This window comes from Leuciscus leuciscus, assembly GCF_965113295.1.
Source record: "Leuciscus leuciscus genome assembly, chromosome: 14".
Taxonomy (NCBI): Eukaryota; Metazoa; Chordata; class Actinopteri; order Cypriniformes; family Leuciscidae; genus Leuciscus; species Leuciscus leuciscus.
In genome coordinates, this window is record NC_138738.1 from 2,680,907 (window position 1) to 2,694,030 (window position 13,124).

Genomic DNA, 13,124 nt, shown 5'->3' on the forward strand with positions numbered 1-13,124 from the left:
AACCAAACAGTTCATGGACCCCATTGACTTTCATGGTATTTTTTCCCCCCGTACTAGAAATTCATACACTGTATGATTAAATGATGAGAGAATTTTCATTTTGGGTGAACTATCCTTTTAAAGTTCGCATAACCAAGAAAAGAAAAAACTAGTTTTCAAAAAAAACTGGGCTTTTTGAGCGTTCAGAAATAACATTTTCAAAGCACTCTGTGATGCTGCAACAGTGTCTTATAAAGACAATGCTGAGATAACGAAGCTAGATTGGTGGACAGAGCTAAGCAGTTATTGTGTTCATAAAGAATATATAACCCCAGTGATTGTTTTCTTTGCATGATAGATTGATGTAGAAATGAACTTTAAAAACTGCACAAAGGTTTATTGTCTGATGGTCTGAATGTCATTGCATTAGATAACATGAGATATTATAATATCATTGTAAATAAATAAATACCAATGCACAAATACACTTTTGAGCACAAATACAGACACTTGATATAATGCAAGTGCATTCATGCTTTTGTAAGTGTCCAAATGTGTTTTGGGGCCACTATATCTTGTTGAAAACGTCCATCATCTTTTTTCATCTAGATGTATTAGCTGAGCTGGGATGATGTGACCCTTTCCCTCTTTCCTCTTTTAACATTCAGATCTCATTTTTGGAGTTTTGAACAGTTTTTATCAAGACATTTGGTTGCCATGTCAGTTGTGTCACATCTTGAGCTTTAGTCAAGATCCGTCACAGTAAAGTTGACAGAAAGTGCTTCAATCCCAATCCCAGACACAAACACTGACCGGGGTTTTGCTGCTAAATAAAGTCATTTTCTGCAGAAAAAAAAAGAAAAAGATATCATTATCGAAGTCAACGGCTTAATCAAAATTCACAGCGAATTTCAGCCTGTGCTTGTTCACTGCAAAATATATGGAATCAGAGTCAGTGGGCAATGAGGCATCGAGTGGCCAGTTTGGAAATGCTTTTTATAATTCCCCCGTACATTCGTATTTTAAAATTTCACACTCCACTCAAGAACGTAATGAGTGTTCATTGAAGAGTTACGTTTGCAGATCGATGTGTGGAGAACGTTTCATGCGCCATTGCTGGTGATATTAGTAAATATGATATTACAGACAAAATCTGGGAAGACCTTTCAGCTCCGTCATGCGCAGAAATGGCTGTTCAATATGCCTCAGTTGGCTGGGAATAAATACAATTTCAATCTTTTCAAGGCCGTCGGTTTAGTCCTAGCAAAGCAGGCGTAGCAAAACGCCAACCGAACACATGCACTGCACTTGTGCTGTAAAAGTTGACTTGAGGGGATGAAATTTTCTTTTCTGTCCAGAGGGAGTTATCAGCTCCTTTTCTTTCTGAAGTCTTGGCACGACGCTTCCAGGCTGGAGTTTTACTGTCAGAAAGTCTGGCAGAGCGATGGCTCGCTGCAGAATCCTATCAGCTGAAGAAGACTGACATATAATTTCTGTGCGTTTGATAGGGTGTAAGATATCAAACTGCAGACAGGGTTTCTCTCTCTCGCTTACTCTCTTCGTCTTTTTCAGGTGATAAATAGAGGAAAAACCATTATGGCTTGCCCTTAGGGTAAAGAGATACTATGAACACAGTTGTGTCTTTATCTCGACAGAAAGGACATTTGGTGTGGAGAGTGAAAAATAACTGCTCTGCACTCTCCCTGGATTTGTAACCATTTCAATGTTCCTGCTCTAAAATTGGCCCTTTTTGACCATTAGCAATACAGAGAGGTTTATTTGTAACAAAAAAAAATGACACTTCTGTAATCACAGCCAAACTCTGTGGCTTCATTTTTAATGAGAAAGCCAAAGTACAGCGTCCACGACAGCACACAGCGTCGAGCTCACCGCTTCTCACGTGCGCTTTGCTTCAGATTTTGTGCATCAATCATCTGTATTGTTTATTGTACAAAAGTAATTGATGATTTTTGATTTTTAAATGTCTCTTGAATTTAAAGCGTTCATGCTCTCGGTAATTAACTACTAAAATAACATAAAGTTGGATTTGACATCGAGGATAAAAAGTTTATTTTTCGCACACCCTTGGCAACTTAAGTTAAGCATGAAACTTTAATCATTTAATCATTTGTGATTAAAACTAGACAACAACAACAACAAAAAAGGGTTAGAACACATCTTGATATCTTTCTAATTAAAAAATATATTAAGAAAATGTTTTTTTTTTTTTTTACAATTATGGTTGATCATCAGACATGATGCATCTTGTTCACTTGCAATTATATTATTTAGAGCAAAATTGTTGATTTTTTTATATCTATCTATCTATCTATCTATCTATCTATCTATCTATCTATCTATCTATCTATCTATCTATCTATCTATCTATCTATCTATCTATCTATCTATCTATCTATCTATCTATATATCTATCTGTTTGTCTGTCTGTCTGTCTGTCTGTCTGTCTATCTTCTATTTATCTATCTATCTATCTATCTATCTATCTATCTATCTATCTATCTATCTATCTATCTATCTATCTATCTATCTATCTATCTATCTATCGATCTATCTATCTATTTATCTATCGTCTGTCTGTCTGTCTGTCTGTCTGTCTGTCTGTCTATCTATTCTTGTAAGTAAACTGACTGTACTGGCGAATATTGTTTTATTCTTGAGGAGTCAGATGAAGTTCAACAACATGATTCACACATTTCATCTACAGCGATGACTGGAGCTCAGAGATGTTTATTGTGTCTGACATCCACTGTCTGAGTGGTCATGACACACTGAAAATAAAGCAGTGTTTGTACTATTAAAGTTAAATTTAGCCTACTTTATACTATTTTAAATTACTCAAGCTTATCCGGACTAAGAAAAAAAATCACTTATTGCTTTCATGCCAAACTGTTGCTCTTGGATGTGCTTCTCATGTCTTCTGGCGTGGGTTGAGGACAGAGATATTGTTTTGTCAATTTGCTCAACATTTGAAGCTCATTAGGCACGGTTAGCGCAACCGGGAGCGCTGATAAAACAAGACGAGTTTAATTTCATATTTAGGCCATAGGTCTGCAGTCTGTGTCAGTTATACTCATTCAGTGCCAACTAGCACGCAGGGAAGCTGAGCCTGCTGTGAGTCGACTCCCAGTGGGGCTCATATGAGTCAGAAATGCACCAAAGGCAATATGAACTTTTTTCTTGATTTTCTTCTGTTCTTTTTTTTTTTTTTTTTTTTTGAGACAAACATTTAACTGGATATGAATCATGAAAAAGATTGTTTAAATATGTTGTTCTTACAATATGCAGAAAATCTGATGTAGGATCTTATTCACACAGGGCCATTTTGAACATGTAATTAAAGAATAAATAAATATGCATTCGCTCTCATTTCAACTTATGAAAGACTAAGAGGATGCATAGTTTTCATTCAGTTTAGTATTTTATATATTATATTTAAATTAGACCTATGTGCAATAACCCTCCACACTATTAAGCTAAAGAGGATCTATTATGCCCCAAGTCCTGATTTTGTTTTTGGGCTCGACTTGGGCTTTCTGTTCAAAAAACTAATTATTTCACAATATTCTCCATTGTTGCGGCTCCTCTCTTCCCAGTCTGTCAGTAACGCTCTGTTTACTTCTCGTCTCTATGAAGCCCCTCCTTCTGAAAAGCACAATGTGCTCTGATTGGTCGGCTGGAGCAGTGTGTTGTGATTGGTCAAGCGCTTCGAGTGTGTTTGGGAAATGCCTCGCCCCTTTATTCTACGTATTAATTATTTTGAATTGAGGAATATTGTGACGTGTTCATTCCCGGAATAAAACTCAAGGCTACAATGGAGGCGTTTCAGGGAGTTCAGAAACACTGATATAGAGAAGAACTCCCGCTGGAAGGACTTTGCAGAGCCTTTTCATGCTCAAACAGCAACATTACACACTGAAGAAAGATGAACCTTGAAAAAAGCATGACTGGTCCTCATTAGGCAAACCAGTGTGTAAGAAAAAATTATGTGGGCGTCAAAGATCTCAAAAAATGTAGTTTATTACAGCAAAGCAGGAACAAAGTACAGACAGCTCTTCGGATTCAGCGGAGTCAAACAGAATGCAGAATAATCTCTGCTCAAACATTTTATACTGTATTACATTCGTCTTCCAGCTCATCATGCAAATGAAGCTCTGGCTTAAATATAAATTGAGGATAACAATGAAAGTGGTAGCCTTCTGTTCACACATCTTTGATATTGTTTCAAAATGTTAAGGTGATACGATTGTTTGAAATCCCAGGATGGTTCTTGATTGTCCACGCTATAGGTGATAACGTCACTCCGATGATAATATTTACATATTACTGAGATCGGAAGGAATTGTCGCTATGATAAATAAGCTCTTTTAAGAGAAGGAACATTTAAATGTATATATTGGAGTGGAAGTTGGATCAGAGCAGATTATAATTCCTTATAAGTGCATTGACACAGAAATAAGTCAGCAAATAAATGTTTTTGTATTGTGCATCTTTATCTGATATTAAAAATCTATCATCATGTTGTCATTTATGATTTGCTGTTACTGACGATCAGTGTATATTGCATGTTTGAGATAAAGATTGTTGAGATAGAAATGTATGATCCCCCTCCTGTCCTGTTGGATTTACTGTACTGCCATACCCCACAAGACTTCATTTCCTCGTAACCCGCGCGCCGAGCTCCGTCCACATGCTTTCAAACAGGATTGAAGTGGCGGTTTTCTAATATAGTACCTGACTGGTAATATGTCATGAAGATATGTGGCCGTCCAACATCTGCTGGGCAGGGACTGTGGCAGAAGACCTGCATCTTGTAATCTGCTCAAATCCCTTCTCTTCATATCTCAGACACATCGGTAGATATATTTAGATCTGATGTGTGCTCTATAAGCACAGAGAAAGTATTGCCTGCTTTAGGGGAATAAAACTTGAAATCTGTTCCTCAGTTTTTCCATTGTCTTCTTGGTGTATTTGGGCGACTCTCCTGAAAACATATCCAAATCTACTGAAGAATCAAAAGTGAAAATGTTTTACAATGAAATGATTGAAAATGACTTTTTATTTAAATCAGCAAAATATTAGGCAATAAAGTAAATATACCACCAGAAGTAATACTTTGCAGTTTACATTGAAGTATTTATTCGGTCATGCGTTCATTCGGTCATTCATTCATTCATTCGTTCGTTCATTCGTTCGTTCGTTTGTTCGTTCATATATTCGTTTGTTCGTTCATGAATTCATGAATTCATTTTTTGTTAGTTGTTTGTTTTTCCTGCATTTTTTTTTTTTTTAAATGAGCAAAATATCAGGCAATATAGTAAATACTACACCATGATGAATACTTTACAATTTACATGGTTTCAAATGATTTGTTTGTTTGTTTGTTCATTTATTTATTTTATTGTTTGTTCAATTGTTTGTTTTTCATGCATTATTTATAATATATAATATCATTATTATAAAATAACTTCTCTTTTGTTTTGTTTTGTTTGATTTTGGGGTGAATTAGCTGACTTCCAGAAATGTATGTGCTTTACAAATGTGTTTGTTTATAATGCATAAGCAAGGCTTGAAAAACAAGGCAATGAAACAGCATATTTAAATTAGCATAGACCTAATTTACATATGCTAAATAACATAACATGCGTGGACTACTATACATCCCTGCAAATAAACACAAGCATTACAGCTGTGTTAATTAAAAAAGGTAATTATGTCTCATTACAATGAAAACACTGGCCCTCTCCTTGGCCTGCTGTGGTGGTGAGAAGCATCTCTTATGAAAATTAAAACATTTCTAATGAAATAATGAAGCACAGAATTTAGCTAAGGATCAGTCGCACCCAACACAGAGAGCTTTTTTAATTACTAGATCATTTTACTTATATGAACTAATTATGTACACATTTCCCAATAATATTTCCATTTTACTGTAGCTTAATAAGGCCATGATCAAAATGATATTGCAGCCCAATATTGAATCCATTTATCTGTGTTTATATCATTATGCCAGCCCCAAACGGTGTGCTCTTATCATTAAAATGTTCTGCCTATGATGTTGTTCGTCTCCTAGAAATTGACTTCCTAATTGAACATTTTCTCAAAAATGTTGCAGAAGAATTAGATTGCTGATTAATTCACAGAGTATCATTACTGTAAAAGTGCCTCAGACACAAACTGTGATGGCGGTACAGTAGTGTGATATATATTCAATGCTTCTGTTTTATATGTGGCCGTGTTACAGACTTAAAGGGGTGGTATAATGCCCTTTTCACAAGATGTAAAATAACTCTTTGATGTCCCCAGAGTGTGTATGTGAAGTTTTAGCTCAAAATACCCCACAGATATTTTTATATAGCATGTTAAAGTTGTCACTTTTTGAGGCTGAAACGCACCGTTTTTGTGTCTATCCCTTTAAAAGCAAATGAGCTGCTGCTCCCAGCACAGGGGGCGGAGCTACAACAACTTGTGTCCCTATAGCAGCTTGGATTACCTCACACACAAGCAACTGAAAATTTAAAAAATGTTTAGTCTTTTATGTTCAAACCGGAGTCAGACAATGATGGAGTGACTCAAGAAGAAGTGACAACATGTAGAAGCAACAGGACGTTTCTGAATGGTTAGTTGATGAATTGATGTTGCTTATGTGTAGTTATCTTCTAGTCATTGATTAGCATATTCTGTCTTGATAATCTATAAATCGTGTTCCGGGGGCGGGGTTTATGTAAATTCTAGGGTTGGTGATGTCACTAACCCGGGAGGAATGTGGTGTAGTCTCTACCAGCCGTTTGTTGTAGTCCTTATAAAGCGATTTCTGTAAAATAAAATATCTCCCTTTGCTTTGAACTTTGTGCGTAGTAACTTTTGCAGATGTTGTTTATGCTCAAACAGCAACATTACACACTAACTGAAGTTAGAAAAGTGAAATCATAATCAACCACCCCATTAAAAATAAAGTGCACCCTGTGTGTTGTGCAGGTCAATGACTCGCAGAGGATGATTTCAGTTTTACTGGCCTTAAAAAAGCATGCACAATACTGTTTCAGTGGAATCGAGTGCTATACTTGTTATTTGCAGGGACACAATAACAGAATTTGTGTGTTATGTGAGAGCAGTGGTGTGGCCATCGTATACAGCCATTGTCATGACAACCGTGTCTCAAATGTGTGATACATTGTTGCCTGTAATTGCGATTCCATTGTAACTGATGCCACATTTAAAAAAAAAAAAGGTTCTGTCAGGCGCTTCATATATAGAACCTTAGGAGTTCCATCATGAGATAATTTTATGGAATCAATTTTAATTGATTCATTTTTGTTTTAATTCGTTTTTCATTTGAATTAAATTGTATTAATTAAGCAGTGAATTAATCACTAGAAAAATAACACATTAACCATGAAAGTGTTATGTAATCATGTAACAAATTTCTCCTTACATAAAACCTGTTTGGCAGGTTCTTTCATATTGAGTCAAGAACCCTAGAGTTCTCTTTATCTTGTTATTTAGGTATTTTCCTGGGGGAAAAGAAGAATATTTTCATATTTTTATGAACAAAAATAAAAGTTTTCACAATTTTGGGTTTTCACAGCGAAAACCATATTCTACAGCGATGCCATAGAAGAACCATTCTGGGTTCCCCAAATAACCTTTCAGTGAACAGTTCTTAAAAGGACACTTTTTTTTTTTTTTTTTATGCAAAGAACATATATATATATATATAAAAAAAAAATCACTATAAAGAACCTTTTGTGTAATGGAAAGGTTCCAAGGATGTTCAAGGTTCTTCATGGAAACATAGATACCGATTTTTTTTGTCTCTAGCAGATTTTATTCACTTGTTTATATTTGAAAAGTGAAACAAATCTGCCAAAATATACAATACACTGGTCTAAAACCAGTTTATAATACTTATGTAGACTATATATGTGTGTGCATTTGGCAGATGGTTTTATCTAAAGTGACTTTATAGGCCCTGTGTCCACCAAAGCATTTTTTTTTTCATGCGGCTGGCGTATTTTTCCAATTGTTTTCAATGGGAGCACCGCGTTTTTAAAACGCCAGGAGCGTAACGAGGCACTGAGAGTTATCGCACGCCGAGAGTTGAAGAATGTTCAACTTTGGGTAAAACGCAGCGCTCAACACTGTCACTTTTTACCCGGCCAAAATAATGTCTTTTTTTTTTTTGAACTGCATATGACTCCTCGTCCATCATGATGATTGTTTCATCTCTGTCTCCCTCAGATAACCAGTCCATGTCGTCTCAGTCGGCGGTGAGCATCCGAATCCTGGACGTGAACGACAACCCTCCCGAACTCGCCACTCCTTACGAGGCTTCAATCTGCGAGGACGCCAAGCCTGGCCAGGTGAGATAACGTAACGTCTCTATGTTTTGCACGTTGAGAAGTCTCATCAATCTAATCAGAAATCACGCTCGCCAGACCCGCGTCGCTTTGATCGCATCGGCGTTTGAAAGGCAGCGGAAACGAGATCTGTTGTTCCGCACCAAAAAAAATCAGTATTGCATGTGCGCTGTCGATTTCCTCAGGATGATATCTCCGGTCACAAGACACTGACTTAGTTGTTCCCAATGGCTTCTTGTGTTGATAAAGCTGTCAGCTGCGATTGGTACCTGGAAGGGAAAAATTGTCATTTCCATGAAAAGCATATGTAATCTGACATCAGACGGCTCCTCTCAGACAGCTGGGCTCAGCGTTAATACATAAATATCAGTCGCAGAGCGCTTGGGGAACATCAGGTGTGCGGCGTGATGAAGTGGCGAGAGTCTAATTGCATTGTGGGAATGCCGCTCTCAGCATGGCCTCCCTGATTCAGTTTGACGGCAGTTTACAACGCCTAACAAGATTTGTTTTTCCAAAGCTCAATATCTCGTCTGATCTCGCTGGGCTAATGTAGTTTGGCTCAACTCACCAATCTCTCCTTCCTATTTGGCCGTGTCCTAAAAAGTGAAGCATCTTAAAGACACTGCATGACCTCCACTGACCTCACAAGACCTCCCAACCCGGACAGAAACATTGGAGTCGTGGCAGAACAATCACGGCGTGTCAGATTTAGTACGGAGCCAATCGCTTTCCTGTTTTTGTCAAAATAGTTTCATTATTGCTTTGCTCCTACTGTGGACCTTTTTCAATTGGAAAGAATGATCCGTCTGACATTTCGTCCCAAAGGCAATTTATAAACTAGTTGCGAAAAAAGTGTGCAGTGTCCAGTCAGCGGTGCAGCAAACTCACATGCAGCGCTTAGTCTCGACTTGTTGCTTTTGTTTACACGTGGAATAAAAGAACACATGTTCAGCCAAAAAAATTACATTTCTGTCATCATTTTATTTACCTTCATGTTGTTTGTTCATGTTGTCTTTTGTGGAGCGCAAGAAAATGAATTTCTGAAGAATAAGACAAATATTACTCCTAGTCTTCTTATATAAAATCCACTAAACTATATGTTACGCTTTTCAAAAGAGTAACGTTTATCCCTAGTTTGCTGAAATTGAATTTGTTTCCTCATTGATCAAATTTACAACATTACCGTTATTTTCCCGTTTATCACTGTTAAGCTGCTTTGAAGCTCTGAAGAAGCCATATAATATATATATATTTATATTTCTTTGTTGCTTTGTACTGCCATTAACTATGAAAAGTAGTCATTTGCACGTCTTTATCCGTGAGCTACAACTAAACATAATAATAGCAGAGTAATCCATGTACTTGACATTGAGCAAGTGCTGCATGTGACAGTAGTTTGTAGAGTTATGTAGAGACGTTTAACATTACGTTTCCAATGGCATTAGTCACAATCTGAGCTACATATGAAGACTTCAGATGCAAAAGCCTCTAAATACGTCGAAAGTTTTTGTTTAATATTACATTTTTTATCAGGCTCTTATGAATAGGTTTCTACCCAAGTACCGGCATTTCTGAATGGGTTAAGGCTGGGATTTAGTGGTTTTGAAGTGAAAGTATTTGATGAACGTATACTATGTGCGGAGAGCATTCATTCAACATTATTATCTCATCATGGTTGGGGTTTTTGGGGGATTTTTTTAATTGTTTTATTTTTTTTAAATCGTGACATAATGTGCTTTGTCGCCCCAATTCTCATCTCTGTGCAGAATTGTTTTTTTTAAAGTTGTTATTTGTCTTGGAAGCTCTGTTTATTTGTTGATCCAATGCGGTTGAACATTTTCCACCCCATCTTTTTGAGCATCCGTGAAATGTACAGAACAACAAAAGGTTGTTTGCTTTTGGAGATGTCATGGGAAATTGTGTGCAATCCTTCTTTCTGCGTGGCTTGAGGGCTTCGCTCGACAATAGAGCCGCCGAATGAGGACTGTTATGTGGGATTAAGGACTCTTAGAGATTTTTTGGTTGTTGTAAATAACTAGTTACCTTTGTACTACATTTTTCGGATGTGTGAAAGAAGTGCATTTGTAGTCTTCCATTTTCATCCTTGGAAAAAGAAAGGAATGAATGTTCCTTTCTTTTTTTATGTTGTTTAACTATTAAAAGATATTTATATATTTTATTCTCAGGTGTACAGAAGTGCTTCTTTTTGCTGAATTTTGAAGTCCAATTTTACTTCTTTTTTTTTGTGTGTGTGATTATTTTAAGCATTGAAACTCTTCAAATAAATTAAATATATATTTAATGAAGAATACAAATGTTGAGCAATGGAAATATGCTGCTTACAAGCATTTTAGTCTTTGTGATGCACAGATGAAACATAGTTGTTCCAGCAAGTACATAACTGAGATTAATCAAATTCTCCAGTGAATCACTATATTAACTACCCTTTTGTTCTGAAGAAACCCCTAGAGATAAAGCTTCATTTATTCATGTGAATATGAATGACAGCTGTGAAAATGAAGACTAAAGAGCCTTTCAAAGACATAAAAGTACAACTACACATTGAATGTATTTTAACCTCTTATGTACGTATATACTATATGTTTTTATCATTGTACGTGTGTATGTTGGTTCGTTTGTTTGTATTGTATTTATTGATTTATTGGAATAGCATACATCAGTTAATCGTGCACAAGACCAGTAAATGTGTATTAAAGGGATACAAGTTCTACCATATTTTCGTTCCATACCCTTATGACTTTATTTATTTTGCAGATCACAAACGGTTATATTTCCAGGGATGTTTCAGTGTTTTTTGTCCGTACAATGAAAGTCAATGGGGTCCAATGTTGTTTTGGATTTATTATGGGCAAAAAAACTGTTGAAACATCCTTTAAAATATTTTCTTCAGAAATCAAACGGGTTTAAAATGACATGAGGGTGAGTCAATGATGACATAATTTTAATTTTAGGGTGAACTATCCCTTTAAAAAAGATAATCCAGTCGATTTCAGATTTCATGTTGACTTTATGTGGAAACTACATCAAATCAGACATCTAGAAAGTGTTCTTGGAAAGCACTAGAACTGGAAGGAAACTAGCGAGAGAAGCCGCATTGTCACCAGCAATTACTTTTTAAGGGTTACAAGGTTATGTAGCGTAAAATGAAGTAAAAGTTTACCTGAAAGAAGGGTGACACAAAAGATTTCCCTTTTTTCGTGATAACTCAAAGCGATATGGGTGTTTCCCACACCTCAACAACCATGATCATGAGTTCTGTGATGTAGCGTTACATTGTGGAGCTGCTTTTCATCTGGGCGACTCAGTGGCCAGAACAAAGACTGAGCGCTACACAACACCAGTATATACTGAGGCGAGTAGAAAAAGGTGTAACAGCTCGGGAGACATTTCATCTTTCAGCAGGACAGTTTCAAACCGAAGGGCCGCGACACCCGCCGTTTCTGAAGCACATTTAAGGTGAAAAATGGCAAGCGTCCCGGGCCCTCAAATACAGAGGTAAAGTGCAATCCGGTGATGGCTTAACATAACAGATTTGTCTCATTAAGCACAGGACTCTTTGGAAGCCCCCTGCTGTAGCTTCAGAAGCAGCTTTTGTAATAGCTTTACCGATAACCTGTAGCATGTTTACGTGATTTGTTTCCCATCACCCCGGGGTTCCCCACTGCGTTGTGTCGACTAAATTGGCTTAGGTGAGTAAGAGACGCCCGCAGAGCAAGATGCGGTTTGTGCGTCCAAACTTCGCATGCTCTCTTGCTCTGTGATTAATCACTCGGGTGATTGGGGGGGAATTAGTCCTGTGGAGGAACACACAATTAGAGTCATTTATCTCTCACCTGAGATTGGCGCTTTAAGATGCACAAACCCCGTCCCCCACATAAACACTGTCACGGATCCTTCAGCGGTGAGGTGTTTTTACATGCATCATTTTTACCCACGCCTGAGTCACGAGAGGGAACTTGTTTATGTGCTTCACTTGAGTTGTGTTTTGAATAAATCTGTCACCAGTGATATCTGGTTTGTGGCTTTCAACAGGCTGGTTGAGGCAGTGTTGCTGTGTTGAGCACTTTTCAGTGGATTCAGCTTCAGATTGGCTTGCAAGTTGGGAACGGTTACTTGTTGTATCTTTGCATATTAAGCTGATTTAACATTTATTAATTTAGCTGACGCTTATATCCAAAGTGACTTACAAATGAGGAATACAGCAATCGATTCATCTTAAGAACTGAGAAAAATGACACTCTTCATGTTTAAATATGTATAATAATTAGTAGATATGTACTATTGTACATACTCAAAATTAGTTGAGAAATGCATTTATTTCGTTTATGTTACATATTGGGGATTGCAGTGTTGAATTGAAGAATTGGCTCTGTCTTTCCATTTAATAATTAGTGAATTTGAATTGAATTGGCCTCAACACACAAGAAGATAAATTGGAATTTAAATAAATAAATATAAGTAATTCAAAGAAATTCAACACAAATGATGCATTCTGGGAAATGTAGTGTTCATCCGCTATGTTCCACTAAGGTTAACTTATTACAAAATATTAGGCATGCACCGATATGAAAATTTTGGCCGATACCGAAAACCGATAATTCTTTATATTTGAAAGCCGATAACTGATATATTGGCCAATAAATCTAAATCCAAAGTTTTATATAGTTCTGAGAGCCTGATTACAAAAACAAAAGTCTCATCAGTGAAAGCCTTGTCCCAAACACACAATTACAATGATGTCCTGTA

General features: G+C 36.8%; 1 protein-coding gene across 2 annotated transcripts in view; it reads left to right on the forward strand.

Moving 5' to 3' along the window:
• cdh22 (cadherin 22) overlaps nucleotides 1–13,124 on the forward strand; it is a 206,670-nt gene that overhangs the window by 157,284 nt on the left and 36,262 nt on the right. For both annotated transcript variants that reach the window (XM_082136387.1, XM_082136388.1), the window contains one exon: nucleotides 8,239–8,360. In XM_082136387.1, the coding sequence (XP_081992513.1) occupies nucleotides 8,239–8,360 (122 nt within the window). The remainder of the gene's footprint in view (nucleotides 1–8,238; nucleotides 8,361–13,124) is intronic.